This window comes from Tachyglossus aculeatus, chromosome X1 (genome assembly GCF_015852505.1).
Source record: "Tachyglossus aculeatus isolate mTacAcu1 chromosome X1, mTacAcu1.pri, whole genome shotgun sequence".
Taxonomy (NCBI): Eukaryota; Metazoa; Chordata; class Mammalia; order Monotremata; family Tachyglossidae; genus Tachyglossus; species Tachyglossus aculeatus.
Window position 1 is genome coordinate 20,649,604 of NC_052101.1, and position 20,824 is coordinate 20,670,427.

Here is a 20,824-nt window from a genome sequence, read left to right on the forward strand (position 1 = left end):
CCCCATAAATTAGTCTTCAACCGGTGTCACCACCTAATGGGGTTCTATGATTTTTGCATTATGTTTCATTTAGAGGAGCTTCATCGTGGTCCAACGGAAGCCCGAGATGTTCGCGGTGAAACGCCTGAAGCGTAATATTCAATTCATTTGATTATTGAGTGCTTACTGTGTGCAGAGCACTGTACTAAGCGCTTGGAATACCAATCAGTGGATCGATCATATTTTTTGAGCACAATTCTCAAAGGAAAATGAGACCAAGGATTCTGCTGAGTTTACTTTATTGAACGAGCGAATCAAGGGGAATAGAAACCACCAGGGCCCAGGCTGAGCAGAAGATGTGTCTCTATGAAGGGATCCACTACAGAAAAGTAAAAGCAGAAAGGGGTACGGGGTGGGGGCGGAGGGGAGGAGGGGAGGAAAACGGCGGTCTCTGGGAGCACGAGACTGGCCTCAGCATTTTCCTTGATGCTTTAGGCTGATCTTCCCACCACTTTTCCTATGGAAGAGAAGGAGCAAACAAACATTCAGTGAGATCAGAAACAGTCGACAGTTTGCCGACTAGGAAAAGGGGAGGGATCAGCCATGGATCTGGCTGTCGGTCCTCCCTGACTCTTCGGGAACATGATTCCTGCAACGGTCAAGGCCAGACTCATCTGAAGAAAGTGGAATTTTCTTCCTTGACTCTCTGGCCTGGCATACATGACCAGAATAAAGTGGAGACTTAAAACTCACCTTGACAAGTCAGGCTCAAAGAGCATTTTTACTTATTGGCATTCCAGGAGAAAACCTTCTTTTTGGCTTGTGTTTTTTTTCCTGGTATTTGTTAAGGAGTTACTATGTTTCAGGCACTGAACTAAATGCTGGGGTAGATACAAGCTAATCAGGTCGGACACAGTCCGTGTCCCACATGGGCTTACAGCCTGAATCCCAGGTAACTGACAAGGTAACTGAGGCACAGAGAAGTGAAGCGACTTGCCCAAGGTTCACACAGCAGACAAGTGGCACAACTGGGATTAGAGTCCAGGTCTTCTGGGTTCCCCCGCTAGACCATAAGTCCTCGCTCTAGACTATAAGGCTGTATGGGCAGGGAATGTGTCTGTTATATTGTTATCCTGTACTGTCCCAAGCACTTAGTACAGTACTTGGCACGCAGATAAGTGCTCAATAAATACGATTGACTGACATACGGACTGACTCATTCATTCTTTCATTCAATCGTATTTATTGAGCACTTATCTGTGTGCCGAGTACTGTACTAAGTGCTTGGGAGAGGACAATAAAACAACAAACAGACACATTCTCTGCCCACAGTGGACTTGCCATCTAGAGGATAGGCTTACACCAGGCTCAGGGAATTCTTTTCCTTGAATTATCCATCCTTGCTCTGCCACGTCTGCTGTGTGACCTTGGGGAAGTCACTTCATTTCTCTGTGCTCAGTTACTTCATTTGGAAAATGGGGATTGAGACTGTGAGCCCCTCATGGGACAGGGACTGTGTCCAACTCCATTTGCTTGTATCCCCCCCCCCCCGCCCCAGAGCTTAGTACATTGCGTGGCGCGTAATAAGTGCTTAATTGGAGGGAAGGAAGGTGGGGCCTTACAGACCATGGAGCACATTGCCAAGGAATTGTTGGAATACTGCCCTGATTTTTCATCATCCCTCCCTCAGAACAGAATCACCTCCCCTGGCTCCACCAGGAGGCAGTATCCCCCAGGGAACTAGGCTTTAGGTTTGGAATTCCGGGAATCCCGTGCTGAGCACTGTAGTAAGCACTTGGGAGAGTACAACACAACGGAGTTGGTAGATACGTTCCCTGCTCACAAGGAAGCAGCGTTGGTTACTGTTTAGAACAAACACCTGGGAGCCAGACCCGGGTTCCAATCCTGCCATCCGTCTGCTGTTTGACCTTGGGCTAGACACTTAACTTCTCTGTGCCTCAGTTATCTCATCTGCAAACTGGGGATTAAAATTGTGAGCCCCGTGTGGGACAAGGACTCTGTCAAATCTGATTAGTTTGTATCTACGCCAGTGCTCAATGAAGTGTCTGGGCACCCCAGTGCTTAGTACAGTACAAGAGAAGCAGCGTGGCTCAGTGGAAAGAGCCCGGGCTTTGGAGTCAGAGGGCATGGGTTCGAATCCCGGCTCCGCCACATGTCTGCTGTGTGACGTTGGGCAAGTCACTTAACTTCTCTGGGCCTCAGTGACCTCATCTGTAAAATGGGGAGGATGACTGTGAGCCCCACGCGGGACAACCTGATCAACTTGTATCCCCCAGCGCTTAGAACAGTGCTTTGCACATAGTAAGTGCTTAACAAATGCCATCATCATTATTATTATTATTACAGTGTCTGGACACATAGTAAGTGCTTAACAAATACCATAAAAAGGAGGTTACAGTCTAGTGGGGGAGATAAATTTTAATATAAATAAATTAACAAATAAATCACAGTCAATATCATTAATATTTATCAAGCCCTACAATGTGGGGCATTGCAGTGCTGGGGAGAATACATGGCTAATTAATTAAGCCATGTTTGGTATCCTCTGACCCATCCCTAAGTGTTACAAATCAATCTAATCCCTTATCCTGACTCTGTGGTCTTACCTGCCAGGGACAAGACTATTTCCTGGGGATCTTTCTCTTGGAATCTATATCAGCACGGGACAACTTCACACTCAGAATCAGTCCAACCCGTGCAGAAAGAGTCCCATGTAGATAGCGAAGCAGTGTGGCTGAGTGGAATGAGTACAGGTCTGAGAATCTGCAGACCTGGGTTTTAATCTTGGCATCATCAGTTGACTGCTTTGTGACTTTGGGCAAATCACCTAACTACTCACTGCATCAGTTTCCTCATCTGTAAAATAGACTATGTATGAGACAAGGATTGTGTCCAACCTGATGACCTTATCTCTACCCTAGCACTTAGTATAGCACTTAATAAATACCCGCTGTTGAGTAGGGACTGTCTCTATATGTTGCCAACTTGTACTTCCCAAGCGCTCAGTACAGTGCTCTGCACACAGTAAGTGCTCAATAAATATGATTGAATGAATGAATGAATGAATACCCAGTTATTCTTATTAGATAGGGCAAAACCAAATGCCAATAGTGCCACCCCAGAGTCTGCCCACAGCATGGCATACTGGATAGAGCACGAGTCTGGGAGTCAGAAGGTCATGGGTTCTAATCCCAGCTCCATTACTTGTCTGCTGTGTGACCTTGGGCAAGTCACTTCACTTTCCTGTGCCTCAGTTCCCTCATCTGTAGAAGGGGGGTCGAGCCTTTGAACCCCACTTCGGACAGGGACTGTGTCCAACCCGATTTGCTTGTGTCCACCCCAGTGCTTAGGACAGTGCCTGACATACAGTAAGTGCTAAACATATACGACCATTTTTATTGCTATTATTATTATTGTTAAACTCTGATGGGGGGGGACCTGACTGGCAGGTGGCACTCACTGACTTGTGGCTAATTTCCTTGCCTTGACTTTGGCTCTCACATTTATGACCAATTGCCCTAGACTGTAAGCTACCTGAGACCATGGATCATTTCTACTAACTCTACTGTATCCACCCAAGCACTTAGTACAGTGCTTTGTACAGAGTAAGTGCTCAGTAAATACTATTGATTGGCTGGTTTGGTTGGAGAAGAGTCGGGGAGACCTTGTTCCTTCAGCCTTTTTTCTTCCTCTCTCTTCTCTGGTCTTTGCTCAGAAGAAGAATAGGGGAAGGAGGGGTAGGGCAGGATTAACTGAAGATGTTTTAAACATCACAGCTGGGGAAACTACAAACACTAACATGAGAGAAGGTTAATACTTCTAAAGGCATTCTAGGTTCTCTACAAACACTAACATGAGAAAAAGTTAATACTTCTAAAGGCATTCTAGGTCTCCCCTCAGGCCCCAATAAAAGGGAGGGAAGAATTCAATTCATGGGCTTTAAAGCACTCCATCAACTAGCCTCCATCTAACTTACCCACTGATTTCAATCAGTCGGTCAGTGGTATTTATAGAGCACTTCCTGGGTGCAGAGCACTATATTAAGCGTTTGGGAAACTACAATATAACAAGGTTGGAAGACCCATTCCATGCCCACAAATTCCAACTACAATCCAGCCTCTACACTTTGCTCCTCCAATGCCTACCTACTCACAGTACAGCGATCTCATCTATCTCACCACCAACCCCTTACCCATGTCCTTCCTCTGATCTGAAACTTCAGCCCCCTTCATATATGATATATCATATATGATAGACCACCTCTCTCCCCACTTCAAAGCCCTAAGGCTTAAAGTCACATCGTCTCCAAGAGGCCTTCTCTGACTATGCCCTCATTCCCCCTTTTCTCTCTCCTTTCTGCTTCTTTTTCTTTGCACTTAGATGCATATCCTCTATGCACCTGATATTTCCCCTACTCCCAGCCCACCGCTCTGATTTACATACCCATAATTTACTTTAATGTCTGTCTCCCCTTCTAGACTGTAAACTCCAGGTGGAAAGGGAATGCACCTACCACCTATAATGTATATCAAACTTGTCCAAGTGCATAGCACAGTGCTCTGCACACAGTAAGCATCAATAAATACCACTGATTGATCGGGTGATTGGTGCCTTCTCTTCATTATGAACTGTGTAACCCTGACCATAAGTGGTTGAAAAGGGGATTTAAGAAGGAGATGCCTCTTGCAGCCCTCAAAACTATAAGCCCGTCTTCTAGACTGTAAGCCCGCTGTGGGCAGGGAGGTCTCTCTCTGTTGCTGAATTGTACTTTCCAAGTGCTTAGTACAGTGCTTTGCACATAGTAAGCGCTCAATAAATATGACTGAATGAATGAATGAACGGTGCTTAGAACAGTGCTTGGCACATAGTAGGAGCTTAAAAAATACCAATCATTATTATTATTATTATTACTAGGACTACTATTATTACTAGGACATCCTTTGCTCTTAGGATCAAAGTGTTTTGACTTCTTATGCTTAATCATTGCAGATGAAATGAAAACTTCAAAGCTGTTTTGAGAAAATCAGACTCAGTCTAAGGATCATCCTCCAGATCTCTAAACCCAGTAATAATAATAATATGATTGGTATTTTTTAAGCTCCTACTGTGTGCCAAGCACCATTCTAAGCACTGGCGTAGATACAAGTTAATCAGGTTGGATACAATCCCTGTCCCACATAGGACTCACAGACTTAATCCCCATTTACCAGATGAGGTATCTGAGGCCCAGAGAAGTGAAGTGACTTGCCCACGATCACACAGCAGACAAGTGATGGAGCCGGGATTAGAACCCAGGTTCTTCTTACTCTGAAGCCCGTGCTGTTGCCACTGGGCCATGCAGCTGATGGTAAGTGCCCACCCACTAAAAGTTTTTTGACAAATGGATGGAAGTGCTTGGAAAAGTTCAGTGACCCGTCTACTTACATAGATGCTTTACAGAAAGCGCATTTGTTGCCATATGTCTGGCCATCGGAACCACAGTGGGGGTTAGATTCCCTGGTACAATACATCTTGGGATCCTGGAACTCGGAACAATCAACCTACAAAAAGGAACAATACGACTTAGATCCTGCTCCCTGATTTCCGTTTTCTTTCAGGGACTATGAAAGTAGCTGAATGGTCAACATTCCCATTTCTATTGGCTAGAAACCAATCCCCAAAAGACAGCCCATTTTCCTGGCCGAAGCCTAGCGGAAACCACTGCGCAATCCGAGATTCTACGGGACAATAAATTCCCCGAGACGATCGAGGATCTATTGTAACGATCCATTTTGGGTCCACGAGACTGTCAGGCACGAAGTTTGAAAAAGAGATAAATACGAATGGTTACCATCTGCTCCTTGCATTACATCCAGCTAAAGGGGATGGGGTGTAGGGGAGAAGCAGGGGTCAGTGACTGGTTTGGTTGCCATTTAGTATGTTTGGAAAGAATCACGTTGGGCTTGAGGAAACAAGTCGGGAGGCGTGTGAGCTAATCTAATCTAATCCCGTGGTACTTCCGCATTGACGGTTTAACAGCTTCCTTAACTCTTCCTGTCACTGCCCTGCCCGAGGGACCCCAAAGTAGCAGCAGTGACAGGAAGAACGAGAAGGCAAAGTGAAAATGCCAATCAGGGTGACGTGGTGACATCGGGTTTCCGAGGTGGTCAGGAGGTTGGAACAAATGATACATAGTCCCTTGGAACAAACGATCTATATGTCTCTCTCCCCGTCTAGACTGTAAACTCATTGTGGTCAGGGAGCATGTCTGATAATTCTGTTCATTCATTCATTCAATTGTATTTATTGAGCACTTACTGTGTGCAGAGCACTGTACTAAGCACTTGGGAAGTACAGGTCAGCAACATTGTACTGCATTCTCACAAGCCCTTAGTACAGTGCTGTGCACAGAGAAGCAGTGTGGCTTAATGGACAGAGCAAGGGCTTGGAAGCCAAAGAATGTGGGTTCTAATCCCAGCTCCACCACTTGTCTGCTGGGTGACCTTGGGCAAGCCACCTAACTTCTCTGTGCCTCAGTTACCTCATCTGGAAAATGGGGATTAAGACCGTGAGCCCCACTTGGGACAACCTGATTACCTTGCATCCACCCCAGGGCTTAGAACAGTGCTTGGCACGAAGCAAGCACTTAACAAATACCATAATTATTATTATATTATAGTAAGCACTTAACAAACGCAATTGATCGATCTATAACCCCCATCAGGGATTCTGAGCGTGATAGCAAGTTTTATCTCATAGGATTTGTGGTGAAAGCAGAGTTTGCAACAGAAAAATACATTTGGGCAAATGATCAGTTCCTGATTTCAGCACGGTGTTTCCCAACAAACTGCCACAGGGCCAGACACACATTTAAAAAAGTTACATTTCTCAACTAGGAAACCCAGTGCTCCCAACTCAAGGATAGGAGGGAGACATAAAGAGGGTACCTGTCATCACTTTGTTAGAAGGAACCAGACATTCTCCTGTCGGAGTTCCCCGGGGGCTTGGGAATTGGCTTGCAGTAGCATAACGCCTGCTTTCAAGGACTCATCATCATCAATCGTATTTATTGAGCGCTTACTATGTGCAGAGCACTGTACTAAGCGCTTGGGAAGTACAAATTGGCAACATATAGAGACAGTCCCTACCCAACAGTGGGCTCACAGTCTAAAAGGACTCCTTTCTCCACTTAACATACCTTAGGACAGGAAATGCAGGCCAATACGAAGGCCCACCATCTCAAAGCCATTCTTTTCAATAGGGTTCTTACAAAAATGGACAACAGAGGAAGGAAGGTTTTGAAAGAATTACACATAAGCCAACGCTACTTCCTCCAAGCCCCCAAACTCCAGAGGGATCTCATTCAGACAGGGCTGTAGAATAGCATCCGTAAAGTTGCTTAGCTGGACCACAATGACATAATGAATAGAGCAAAGAGAAGAAAAGGAAATGAAAGCCTCTTACTTGAAAGAGCCGCCTCCTTAAGATACCTCTCCCAGCCACACGGCCCTCTGATCCCTTCATCCAGTGTGTTTTGTCCTTTGGCAAAGCAGACAAGGAATGGCACTCCATGGCAATCACCTTCGGGTTCCCTTCTCGAACCCAGCTCCCCCCACCCTCTCTCCGATAAGACCTTCTCCAATTCCAGTTCGTAACCAGAGCATTTCTTGCTGCCACCGGGAAACGGAGAAGCCCCATCTCAGGGAGTCCAGAAAAGGAGCCAGGATTTGGAAATTCAGCTGTCAGGATCGTAGTGCGAGAGTCTTTGCTCTCTTTCTTTGCATGGGCCATGTCTCTGATTCTCCCTACTCCAACCCTTTATTCTTCTCCTTCATCCTGCCTGGGACTTACTTCCGATCAATCAATCATAGTTTTTGCACAGTTACTGTGCGCGGAGCTTGCGAGAATACAGTGTATCTTCCCCTTCCAATTTGCCAACCACAACTCACCACATCTTCAAAACCCTCCTGAAATTCCACTCCCAGGAGAGTTTTCCCTGATTAAAATTCACCTTCCTAGGTCATTCCCATCCAAAGTTTCCTCTTCGGGTTTGCATTTATGCACCTTAGCACTGATGCATATTCTTGACTTATTACCTTACCTACTGATCTTTCCATATCTTTGCTCTCAGTTGCCACAGCAATTGTGACTACCGTGGACCAGTCTTTCCTGTGGATTGTATGTTCCTTAAGGGTAGGACGGTGTCTCTTATGCAACTGTACTCTCCCAAGTGCTCAGTATAGTGCCCTGCACATCAGTGGTGTTCAATAAACCTACTGAGAGCTCACCTCCTCCAGGAGGCCTTCCCAGACTGAGCCCCCTTTTTCCTCTCTCCCTCCCCATCCCCCCCGCCCTGCCTCCTTCCCCTCCCCACAGCACCTGTATATAGGTTTATACAGATTTATTACTCTATTTATTTCACTTCTACATATTTACTATTCTATTTATTTTGTTAATGATGTGCATCTAGCTTTACTTCTATTTATTCTGATGACTTGACACCTGTCCACACGTTTTGTTTTGTTGTCTGTCTCTCCCTTCTAGACTGTGAGCCCACTGTTGGGTAGGGACCATCTCTATATGGCGCCAACTTGTACTTCCCAAGCACTTAGTACAGTGCTCTGCACACAGTAAGTGCTCAATAAATGTGATTGAATGAATGAATAAATATGATTGCTCCATATATATGGTTGTTTCCTCAGATCTGAGAAGCAGTGCAGCATGGTGGATAGAACAAGGGCCTGGGAGTAAGAAGGATCTGGATTCAAATGCTGGCTCCTCTGCTTGCCTGCTGTGTGACGTTGGGCACATCACTTACCTTCTCTGTGCCTCAGTTACCTCATCTGTAATGTGGGGATTATGATCATAAGTGCCCTGTAGGCAGGAACTGTGTTCAACCTGATCAGCTTGTAACTACCTCAGAGCTTAGTTCAGTGCCTGGCACTAATTAAGCGGTTAACAAATACCTTTGAAAAACAAAACAAAACAAATCAGAAAAAAAATCTAAGATTGGGGTTGGGTACATTGACGTACCCCCTGGACTGTACGCTCATTGTGGACAGGGAATGCATCTACCAACTCTGCTGTAAGGTCCTCTCCCAGGTGCTTAGGACAGTGCTCTGCACACAGTAAGCACTCAATAAATACAACTGATTGATGGCTTGAAGCCCTACAAAAATGATTTAAAATCTTCTTCAGTTGGCAGCTCCTACTCCAGGGCATCCTCACCTCTATTCCCAACCCTATTTGCAGTTTTCCTAGACTCTGGGAAGTACGCTTCCCCCCTCCTCCTCCATCTCTCCAAAGCCAACAGGGAAAAAAGGCCTGGATGTGGATGTGGAAAAGCTGGAACTGCTTTCTGGCGACCAGGTGAATGTATTGGATTTTCTGGGGCAAGCTAGAGTCAGGGCTAGGCTTCCAATCCCCTTTAAGTTGGGCAAATGTAGATACTGAACAGAGTTTTCCACCAAAATACTCTTTTCTATGTAAATCATGCCCTGAGTTGACAAATCCAGTCTAAAATATAAAAGGATAAGAATTAATCATTTGGAATTAAATAATGTCACTCAGTTTCAAGGCTGTCCATCACCTCGCCCCGTCCTACCTCAATTCCCTCCTCTCCTTCTCCAGTCCAGCCCGCACCCTCTGCTCCTCTGCCGCTAACCTCTTCACGGTGCCTCATTCTCGTCTGTCCCGCCGTCGACCCCCGGCCCACGTTCTCCCCCGGCCCAGAATGCCCTCCCTCCTTACATCCACCAAGCTAGCTCTCTTCCTCCCTTCAAAGCCCTGCTGAGAGCTCATCTCCTCCAAGATGCCTTCCCAGACAGAGCCCCCTTTTTTCTCTCCTCCTCCCCATCCCCCCCGCCCTACCTCCTTCCCCTCCCCACAGCACTTGTATATATTTGTACAGATTTATTACTCTATTTATTTTACTTGTACATATTTACTATTCTATTTATTTTGTTAATGACGTGCATATAGCTTTAATTCTATTTGTTCTGATGATTTTGACACCTGTCTACAGGTTTTGTTTTGTTGTCTGTCTTCCGCTTCTAGACTGGGAGCCCGTCGTTGGGTAGGGACCGTCTCTATATGTTGCCGACTTGCACTTCCCAAGCGCTTAATACAGTGCTCTGCACACAGTAAGTGCTCGATAAATACGATTGATGATGATAAATTCGATTGAATGAATGAATGAGTGAATGTCGATTACTCCCCAGTTGACACATGACACTCAGGTTTCAAATTGAGCCAAACCATTCGTCCCGCCTATTTGGCAGCCTGCTCAGCCTTGCTGCAGGGCAAGTAGGAAGACTGGAATGGGGTCCCTAGGATACAGCTGGGAATGGTGGATCCATCATCATCATCATCAATCGTATTTATTGAGCGCTTACTGTGTGCAGAGCACTGTACTAAGCGCTTGGGAAGTACAACTCATCTGGGTCCAGCAGTGGCAGCGGTCAGCTGGGGCTCACTCCACAGAAACCCACCCAGCTACTCGCAGAGGACCAAGTGGAAAGACCACGAGCCTGGGAGTCAGAGGATCTGTTTTCTAATCCCGCTCTCCCACTTGACTGTTGTGTTGTGTGAAGCCACTTCACTTCTTGGTGCCTCAGTTTCTTCATCTGTAAAATACGGACTCAATCCCTAGTCTTCCTCCTAATTAGGCTGTGAGGCCCATTGGGAAAGGGGTTTCCCATTGGGAATCACTGTGGCCTAGTGAATAGAGCCTGGGACTCAGAAGGATCTGGGTTCTAATCCCACTATCCCAGTTATCTGCTGTGTGACCTTGGAGAAGTCACGTCTCTTTACTCTGCCTCAGTTATCTCACCTGTAAAATGGGGATTAAGACTGTGAACTCCATGTGTCCAACCTGACTAGCTTGTATCTACCCCAGTGATTAATACAGTGTCTTAAATAAGTCCTTGACAAATACCGTAAAATAGTGGTTTGTGTCCGACCTGATTAAATTTTATCTACCCCAGCACTTAGAACCATGTTTGTCACACGGTGCTTAACGAATGCCAATATTATTATATTATCATCATCCCCCACTGTTCTCGGCCTGGACAAAGATGAGTCAAGCCCACAGTCAGACCTGTTCCCCATCCTGGTCCCAGGATTTATTCCAATTGATAACACCCACAGCTGAGCTTTACGGCTCAAAGTGATCAGATCCCCTTAGATCCCCACTGAGAGGGGATCTTTGCACATGATCAGATGAGCTGGCCGACTGCAGAGACAGGCGAATCATTACCGGATCTGAGAGTGCATTTCAATTCCCTTATCTCATACGGTCATCTTTTCTCTTTTCAGTTCGGCTTCCATCTCTGAACGGGTGAGTTAAAGGAGTTCCCTTGGTGTCAGGGTTAATGACTGCTAAATCTATTGCACCATCCTAAGCATTTATCACAGTGCTCTCCAAACATAACATGCTCAATAAATACTAATGAATGATAGAATTACCCTTGGGTCAAATACCTATCAATGAATGAATCCTATGAATGAATGAATCGATAGTAGCAATGGGAAGCATAGTGACCTAGTGGAATGAGTACGGGCCTAGGCGTCAGAGGACCTGGGTTCTAAACCCAGATCTTCCACTTGCCAGTTGTGTGACCCTGACCAAGTCCCGTAACTTCTCTGTGTCTAAGTTTCCAACTCTGTAAAGTGAAGATTGATTATCTGTTTCCCTCCGACTTTTACTGTGATCTCAGTGAGGGACAGTGACTGAAATCAACCTGATTTACTTTGTATCTCCCCAGCAATGAGAGATCTTAGAGTTCAGGGTTTGGCTTAGCTTTAGAGTTTGAATTTGAGACAAATACAAAAAGCTAATTACTTTTTGTAGGGAAAGAGTCTGGGAATAAAAGACCAAAGAAAAAGGTAAATGAAAGAGAGTGAAGTCTACTGGGCTAGCTATTGAAGATATTGAATGTAATACCAAGTCTACTCAGCCCGAAGAAGGAAGGGGGCGGGGATGGCAATTAACCTGTGAAAACAGGACATGTGGGTAATTCTGTCCAATCAAACTATCCAGGCTAGCCCAACAACACTGCCTAAAGTCCCGGGAGCTAGCTTTCTGGTCCCAATTTATATAAAAGGTTTCTCTGTACTTCCTCTTTTTACTAGAAATACTTTCACTCTGTTAGCTTTGGGCCCAGATTCTATTTTGTGGCATAAATGTCACTTACCAAAAACCCTATGCAGGCACATTTATTTGCTTATTGAAATGTTTCCACTTGGGAAACATTTCCACGAGATATCCTTCCAGGAAGACTGTTTCCTATTCTGGAGGACCTACCCTGTTTTTGTGCCTAATTTATCTTGATTCTTTACATTACCAACATAAATGTTTTAAAACCAGACCTTGTCGATTCTACTTATATTTTATCTACCCTAGCACTTAGTACCGTGTGTGGCATACATTGTTGGGTAGGGACCGTCTCTATATGTTGCTGACTTGTACTTCCCAAGTGCTTAGTACAGTGCTCTGCGCACAGTAAGCACTCAATAAATACGATTGAATGAATGAATACCTCATTTAATAGTGTTAATATTTATGTGGGCAGGCGCCATATAATACCAAGTGTTGAAAACTTAGAGGCATCTAAAGATAGCAAAAGAAGGGAGTGTCATCCTGATCATCTGTATTTTGGACCCACCTCCTTAAATAATTTGGAAGCAAGAAGAGAAGCACAGATCAACTTCTGGAGAAAGTTGCTATCAGGGTGATGACCACCATGCTTTGAGTGAATGAATAATAATGATGGTATTTGTTAGCGCTTAGTATGTGCAAAGCACTGTTCTAAGCGCTGGAATGAATGAATAAGTGTCTCCAGTGATACAGATACAACCTCTCATGGCACTCTTGAACAGCTCAGTTTGCATGCTCTACTACCGCAGCCCTTCCCCCCTAATTATAAATTACTTTGTGTCTTTAATACTGGAGCAGGTTTGGTTTCAGAAAGGAGAATTGCTCTTTTTTAGGCTCCTTCCTTAGTGTCCCAGGCAGAGGGTGGGATGAGGCAGAGGTGGATTTTTGAATCTATCAGTCTAGAATGTTGCTTTCCCATTTTGGAGGGCTCAGACACATATCCCTTGTCTAGACTGCAGACTGTAATCACACTCAAGATTGTAATCACCCTCTAGAATGTAAGCTCATTATGAGCAGGGAACGTGTCCCCTGATTCCATTGTTTTGTAGTCTCTCCCAAACGCTTAGTACAGTGCTCTACACATACTAAGTGCTTAATAAATACCGGTGATTGATTGATTAAATTGTTCTGCACGTAGTAAGCACTCAATAAATGCAACTGATTGATTGAATAGTTCTAATCACTAATTTCTCTGCTCACAGGCCAAGCATAAGCCTAGGCTAAGAACAGTCAAGTTAAAAAATGAGCTTCACATAAACAAACAGTCTTCGTTCCCCAGACACATTCTAGATGCCTGCTCCTACTCCTTTGATCTTAGTTAACTGGGGAGGGACCCAAATCATCTCTCCCTCCCAGAGACAGAGGCGGTGGCTTAGCTCAGCTCATTTTAAAGGCCAAATTTGGGTGGCTGGAAAGGAGTTAATCTCCCTTGGGAGATGGAGAAGGGTTAAATTGGTTCTGCTCTCCTTCTGTGTCCTTTGGTACATATGTATGACTAGAAAGGACTTGCTAAGAACCCTTCCCTTCTAGTCACCTCAGGGAAAGGAGAAGCCATCTTCTTGCCAATTTCAGGGCTGGCATCTGATAGAAGAAGGTTGACTTTGATGTTGTCTCTGATGTCTCCTTCCTTTCTTTGCGTATGAAAGATTTATGAAAAGCTGACAAGACTGCACCCAGCTGGCATAACAGGGCAGACTTGGTTCCTAATTGGCAGTTCTCATGACCTACTGAGAAGATCCGCTCTGCCAGAATTAGGACTCTTTTTTGTTGGATGTCTTATTCTAAGGCTATGTCTACAGAGGTCAAACAATGGCGAAAATTTGAAGAAAACTCTAGCCTCTCTGAGAGGGAAGCCAGATGATACTGAACATTCTGGATTTAAAAAAAATCAAAAATGACCCCGATTGGCTTTCTCTTTGGCTAAATTTCACCAGAGACTTGCTCAAAATTCTATTTGGATTTGCCAGTCAGAACTGAGATAATAATCAAAGGGTGGTACAAGGCTACCGTGATTTTTTTGTATGGAGAAAATACTGTTAGGCCTTAAGAAGGCCGTCTTGATTGTCAGGATGATAAAACTTGGGAGATTTGTGGAATCACCACCCTAGGCGGCTTACAAGAGCAGGGTGGTTTAAGTCATGATGATCCAACCTGTGACCATCACTGGGTTGTGTGACCATCAGGAGCAGGGGACAAGAGAAGAAAGCAGTGGCAGCTTCCAACTCCAGGACGGGTGGAGGTGAAGCGGGGAGGGGTCTGTTCTGGCTTCTTCCATAAGTATGCATTCCTGCCCCGGGGGACCTTCCTGTCCCGATTTGAGGACGGAATTGGGAAAAAAGATAGAGCCCCATTCTAAAAATAGCCTCAAAGTAAGAACGGAGGAATCAGATGTGGAGAACTGGGATGTACAGGCTAGGAAAGGAAGTAATCTGGTCCTTCAAATTGTCCACCTTCTTCAAGAATTTACATAATTCTCCTTTACCCATCCCTCAGATGAGATTAGCATGGAGAGAGGGAAATGGTGTGTTTGGGTATGCATGTACACTCAGGTGAAGAGAGGTTTTAGGCCCCCAGAAATGATCCTAGAGCCCACGCAACCCAATACCATGAGTTTGGACCAAAATATTGAGGGATCCATCTTCCAGAAGACTGGCCCAGATGACCTCTTGATATTTAGGGTACAAGTACAGGGTGGGAAAAAAACCACACAAATTATTTCCATTTTCTTCACACACTCAAGGTCCTTTTGTCCTCTTTTCTCTCCACCCCAACTGAAGACTATAATTTGCCAAACAGTCTATGCCGGTGCTTAGTCAGAGTGAATGTCAACCTAATAAGGATGGTTCCAGTATTTACTTTCTCCACTGAACAGCAATAGGTAGGTTGAGGCTTAAAATGTCTGTTGACATTTTCACAGTTTTTTCCTTTCTTTTTCATTCCCAAGACCTGGCTCACAAGGTGGTAATGGAATATTTATCTTGAGTTCAGAATTGAAGGAAGGTAGACATAATAAAGAAAAAGCTCTACTGACCTTCTCTTGGCCGGCAACATCTGAAATAAAAGACAGAACATCAAAAGTGTGAAAGAAAATTAAGTGAAAGACAAAAATGTTTTGTAGAGCAAATTGACATTATTTGACTCAGGAAATATAGGGTTCTTATGTGTGGAGTTCTATAACATCCTAGGAAATTAATGACAGGAACTTTTCACGGATTTCAATTTTTGGCTGCTTTGAAGTGGAAAACTATAGAAATTTCTATAGGAGAAAACAGGAAAGAAAATTGCCACTCCTTTACTAAATCCCACTCCCACACTCTTCAGTGTCATCTTGCACTTGGAGTTGCTCCCTTTGTTCACTTCTCCCTCAGCCCCATAGTACCTATGCACATAGCCGTCATTTATTTATTTATACTAATGTATGAGTCCCCTTCTGGACTGTGTGCTTGTTTTGGGCAGGAAATGTGTTTACCAATTCTATTATATTGTTCTGTTGTGCTCTCCCTAGTGCTCTGCACACAGTAAGTGCTCAATAAATACAATTTATCAATTAATGGAAAACGTACACTTTGCTGCCTTCCTTTTATCCCCTTCATTCACTTATCTCCCTACTCTGTCTTCACTCTCTTCTACTGCTCCCTATTTCTTATTAACAATTTAAAAAGAGGCAAAGTTTTATTCACATTGCCACATGAAAGGGAACCTTCTTAAACACGCTACTTACAGAGCAAGCTCTATCAGTCAATAAAATCTACATTAACTTAGACTAAGTGCGAGTGGAGAGCTGAACAATTTTCCGAATTGGGACAAGTTAGACAAGCAATCTGTAAAAGTGAAGGGCACAGAAACACCTCTGCTATAACAGCAGACATTTGGAGGTACCTCAGTGATATTGACAAGCGTCTAAATCCAAGCGCCCCGTTTCTCTACTTGATTATGTAGACTAAAATCTTATGCGAATCAGTGGCTCTTTTGGTTGTATACCATATCTCAGTCTCTGTGGATTAAATAACAGGGGCATGCCTTGGGCTTGAATGTACATCAGAGATTTAGGTATGAAAATGTCAAGAACCGGAGACACGTAACAGTGAAATGGGGGTATGGGTTCCCATGGTGGCATTCAGATACAATCGATCAAATGATAGAATTTATTGAGCTTGCATTATGTGCAAAGCACTGCACTTAGCCCTTGGGAGATCACGATACAGCCCTTGGGAGATCACGATACAATAGAATTGGTAGATAATTAACTCTGCTCACAAGGAGCTTGCCATCCCAATAAGTAAATACGAGTTTTGGAAAAAGATTTTCTAAGAAGTAAGTGTCGACGTGCAAGTTTGAATTATTTGAGCCCAACTCCAGGAGTGGAATGGAGTTTGAATTATTCCAGCACAGAGCTGCTCCTCCTTTTCTTCCTTTCCGGATCCCTTTCTGTCCGGACACCAGATGTGATCTGGGGTAGTCATATTAGTGCCTAAGTACATAATTCACCATTATTGCCAAGCACAAAACAGCTCAAGCAGCTCAAAGCAAAGTCTCTTTTTCATTTGAATCCAACTATTAGTCCCTTTAAAGAGGTTGCCATCCAAGTGCTGGCTCGCCAGAGAAGTTTAAGCTGAGGATCAAAAGAAAATCAATGAAATTACTCACCTGAAAAGAAGAAGAAAAGAGCCAGAGAGAGGAGCAGAAAACCTCCTGTTATCTTCATGGTGAGGAAGCTTGTTAGATTTATGTTCGGCCTGGCAAGGTTCTGCTTTAGAGGATGCTCCGTAAATAAACTTCCCAGACAGAGCGCGTTGTATATATACATACACAATCAGGGAGCCGAAATCTCCTCCTTAATTATAAAGTCAACTCTTTGGTCATCTCTGGTCCTGGACACCCAAAGAAATTTATAGGAAGCTGTCACTAGCTTGAAGAAATACTTCTTTGTCCACATCAATCCTAGAAAATTAGGACAATTATGTGTCACACCTTAGAAGTTATTAATAAAGAGAATGTCATCTGAAACTGGTAATCTCCATTTTCCTAACAACCAGAACATTTTACCCTCTGTACACTTTAAAGGTGATGATTCAATGTCGAAGCTACAGCTGGTTTCCCTGCAGCGGGTTAGAAATCCCAAGCTGGTTCTTAATGGCTGTGTTCCAGGTGAATCAGCCCAGGAGAATTAAATGGTTGTTAAAGCACTTCTTTGGTGTGCCTTTATTTTCAAGTCTCTAAATCATTTCAGGTGTGGCAAAGAGGTACCGCCATTATATTCTGTAGCCACGTGATGTGGGATGAGGAGAAGGTGTGAAGGTAATGATTTCTTTTTTGCCAGTGCTCAAAACATTTTTGATTCCCAGAAATTTAAGAGAAAGTTGCCTCTGGTTACTGGAGATTGGACAAATCTCATTACTGGCAAGGTTTACTTCAGTGACCGCCTGATCAAAGAATGGAATGTCTTAAACTTTCTTCTGAGGACCAGTAAAAACTAAAGAACGGTGACTATGAGAGGGAAAATCAACCGCAGTCTAATTCATCCCATTAACTGGTTATAAATGGGAAATTCCAGACAAGATTTTTAAGAACAAATGTAACCAAATCCAGTGTAAACTGCTAAACTGACACTTTGAAATAAATTGCAACGATTATACCATCAAAAAAGAAAGTCTGTTTCTAGATCTTGTCCCAATTACAAATGGCAAACACTCTACCGCCTTTTAACTGTTCAGTCCATGTAATAGGGAGCCCGTTGTTGGGAAGGGATTGTCTCTAGCTCTTGCCGAATTGTACTTTCCAAGTGCTTAGTACAGTGCTCTGCACACAGTAAGCACTCAATAAATATGATTGAATGAATGAAATGGTGGAAGGAGGGAAGAAAGAAAACCCTAAGCAGCGTGGCTCAGTGGAAGGAGCCCGGGCTTTGGAGTCAGAGGTCATGGGTTTAAATCCCGGCTCTGCCAATTGTGTGACTTTGGGCAAGTCACTTCACTTCTCTGTGCCTCAGTTCCCTCATCGGTAAAATGGGGATGAAGACTGTGAGCCCCCCATGGGACAACCTGATCACCTTGTAACCTCCCCGGTGCTTAGAACAGTGCTTTGCACATGGTAAGCACTTAATAAATGCCATCATTATTATGATTATTATGGTTCCACCTCACAAACCCGTGTACACTTGCTTGTGGGGAGAGAGAGCGAGCTATGTGGGTTTGAATGTTTGGGCTCAAAAGAGCTTGAGAGGCATGTGGTGGCAGTGACAGATTTCCATGTGTCTTTTTAAATTTAAAATGAATTCTCAGGGTTTTTCTTGGAAGAGACGTGCTTAAAATGAATTCTCAGGGTTTTTCTTGGAAGAAACTTGCCCAGTCGAGCAGTTGAATTTAGAATGAGCGAGTCCCCTACTGTCTATGGGTCAGGTAGAACTGGTTGTCTCACCCCGGCCCTCTAGCTCATTGCTCTGACCAAGCTGCCAACAGTGGAAAAGCTGGGCAAATCGTAGTTTGGGGAAGATTTGTGGAGAATTTGTGTCTGGCCAGAATCTGCAGGAAGCAAAGCTAACCACACCCATGGATTATTGGTGGGGAGAATACCACGCAAATAGAGAAAATGAATCTAGGGAGATATACCCCAATAATAACTATAATAATAGTGGCGCTTCTTAAGCACTTACTATGTGCCAGGCACTGTATTGAGTGCTGGAGTGGATACAAGCAAATAGGGTTTAACACAGTCCTTTGTCCCACTTAGGGCTCAGAAACTCAATCCCCATTTTACAGATGAGGTAACTGAGGCACAGAGAAGTGAAGTGATTTGCCCAATCAGACCTGTGAGAGGGAAAATCAACCCATAGTCTACATTCATCCCATTAACTGATTATAAATGGGAAATTCCTGCCAAGATTTGTAAGAACAAATGAAACCAAATCCAGTGTAAACTGCTAAACTGACTTTGAAATAAATTGCAACGAGTATACCATGAAAAAAGAAAGTCTGTTTCTAGATCTTGTCCCAATTACAAATGGCAAAGAAACACTCTACCGCCTTTTAACTGTTCAATCCATGTAATAGGAAAGGACGTGTGGCAGACCTCCTCCAGGAGGCCTTCCTAGACTAAGCCCCCTTTTTCCTCTCCCCCTCCCCATTTCCCGCGCCCTACCTCCTTCCCCTCCCCACAGCACCTGTATATATGTTTATACAGATTTATTACTCTCTTTATTTTACTTGTACATATTTACTATTCTATTTATTTTGTTAATGATGTACATCTAGTTTTATTTCTATTTATTCTGTTGACTTGTCACCCGTCCACATGCTTTGTTTTGTTGTCTGTCTCCCCCTCCTAGACTGTGAGCCCGTTGTTGGGTAGGGGCCATCTCTATATGTTGCCAACTTGTACTTCCTGAGTACTTAGTACGGTGCTCAGTCATGGGTTCAAGTCCTGGCTCTGCCAACCATCAGCTGTGTGACTTTGGGCAAGTCACTTCTCTGTGCCTCAGTTACCTCATCTGTAAAATAGGGTTTAAACTCTCCCAAGCACCGTGTTGCTCTGCACACAGTCAGTGCTCAATAAGTACGATTGAATGAATGAATGAATGGGATTAGAACCCATGACCTCTTGTCTCCCACGGCCATGTCCTAACCACTAGGCCATGCTGCTTCTCCATCCCTGCCTGTCATGCAAATAGAGAGAATGAATCGAGGGAGACATACCCCAGTCGCTGCTTTGGAGTTTTCCTTACACAGGCTGAGATTGCACTGCAAATTTAATTCATTCATTCTGTCATTCATTCAGTCACCTTTATTGAGCGCTTACTGTGGGCGGAGCACTTCACTAAGCGCTTGGGAGAGTACAATACAACAATAGTGAATCTCAAGCCTGTGGGGGTCTGGTTGGACAAGAATAAACAGGATCTGCTAAGGTCAGATCGAACAATCAGTCAATCAATCAATCATATTTACTGAGCACTTACCGTGTGCAGAGAGCACTGTACTAAGTGCTTGGGAGAGTTCGGTATAACAGAGTTGGTAGATCTGTTCCCTGCCCACAGCGAGCTCACTGTCTAGATCAGTGTGATGAAGCAGAAGCAGCATCGCTCAGTGGAAAGAGCCCGGGCTTTGGAGTCAGAGGTCATGGGTTCAAATTCCGGCTCTGCCAACTGTCAGCTGTGTGACTTTGGGCAAGTCACTTCACTTCTCTGTTCCTCAGTTACCTCATCTGTAAAATAGCGTTTAAAACTGGGAGCCCCCCCATGGGACAACCTGATCCCCTTGTAACCTCCCCAGCGCTTAGAACAGTGCTTTGCATATAGTAAGCGCTTAACAAATACCATCGTTATTATTATTATCAGATTCCAGCGACCCCCTAAACCCACCCCCAGACCTTCACAGCCTCCTAGAATTTCACTTTTGAGGAGCATGACTACATCAGCTTGGTGGTTACAAATGTTCATCACCTACCAGAGAGACAAAGACTCAGGGACAAGCACAAACACATAGAGAGAATGAGAAAGAAAGACAAAGACTCACAGAGAGGCAACTACCCAAGCCAGGTTGATTCAAAGAAAATAGTGAGCTGTTTGACTCGGTCCGATTTCACCAGGAAAAATTTTTTGCTTATGCATATGTGCGGGTTGCTTTCTTCTAGAGTTTTCAAAACTGTAACTGAGCGTAGGCTATCGTCGCAAGGACCTCCCAAAGGGTTTTGTGC

The 20,824-nt window shown here is 44.2% G+C and overlaps 1 protein-coding gene across 2 annotated transcripts; it reads right to left on the minus strand.

Annotated features, from left to right (window-relative positions):
* Window positions 1–259: 259 nt before the first annotated feature.
* LOC119919672 (serine protease inhibitor Kazal-type 6-like) lies at window positions 260–17,171 on the minus strand. 2 transcript variants are annotated; one of them, XM_038740269.1, is made up of 6 exons: window positions 17,108–17,171; window positions 16,784–17,007; window positions 15,168–15,187; window positions 7,444–7,518; window positions 5,425–5,540; window positions 260–496 (listed from the first exon to the last, which is right to left on the minus strand). In XM_038740269.1, the coding sequence occupies exons 2-6, from the start codon at window positions 16,941–16,943 to the stop codon at window positions 451–453; spliced, it is 417 nt and encodes a 138-aa protein (XP_038596197.1). In that variant the 5' UTR covers window positions 16,944–17,007; window positions 17,108–17,171; the 3' UTR covers window positions 260–450. The 2 variants fall into 2 exon arrangements, with proteins under 2 accessions (XP_038596197.1, XP_038596199.1); XM_038740271.1 differs by lacking the exon at window positions 7,444–7,518.
* Between the last annotated feature and the right edge of the window lie 3,653 nt (window positions 17,172–20,824).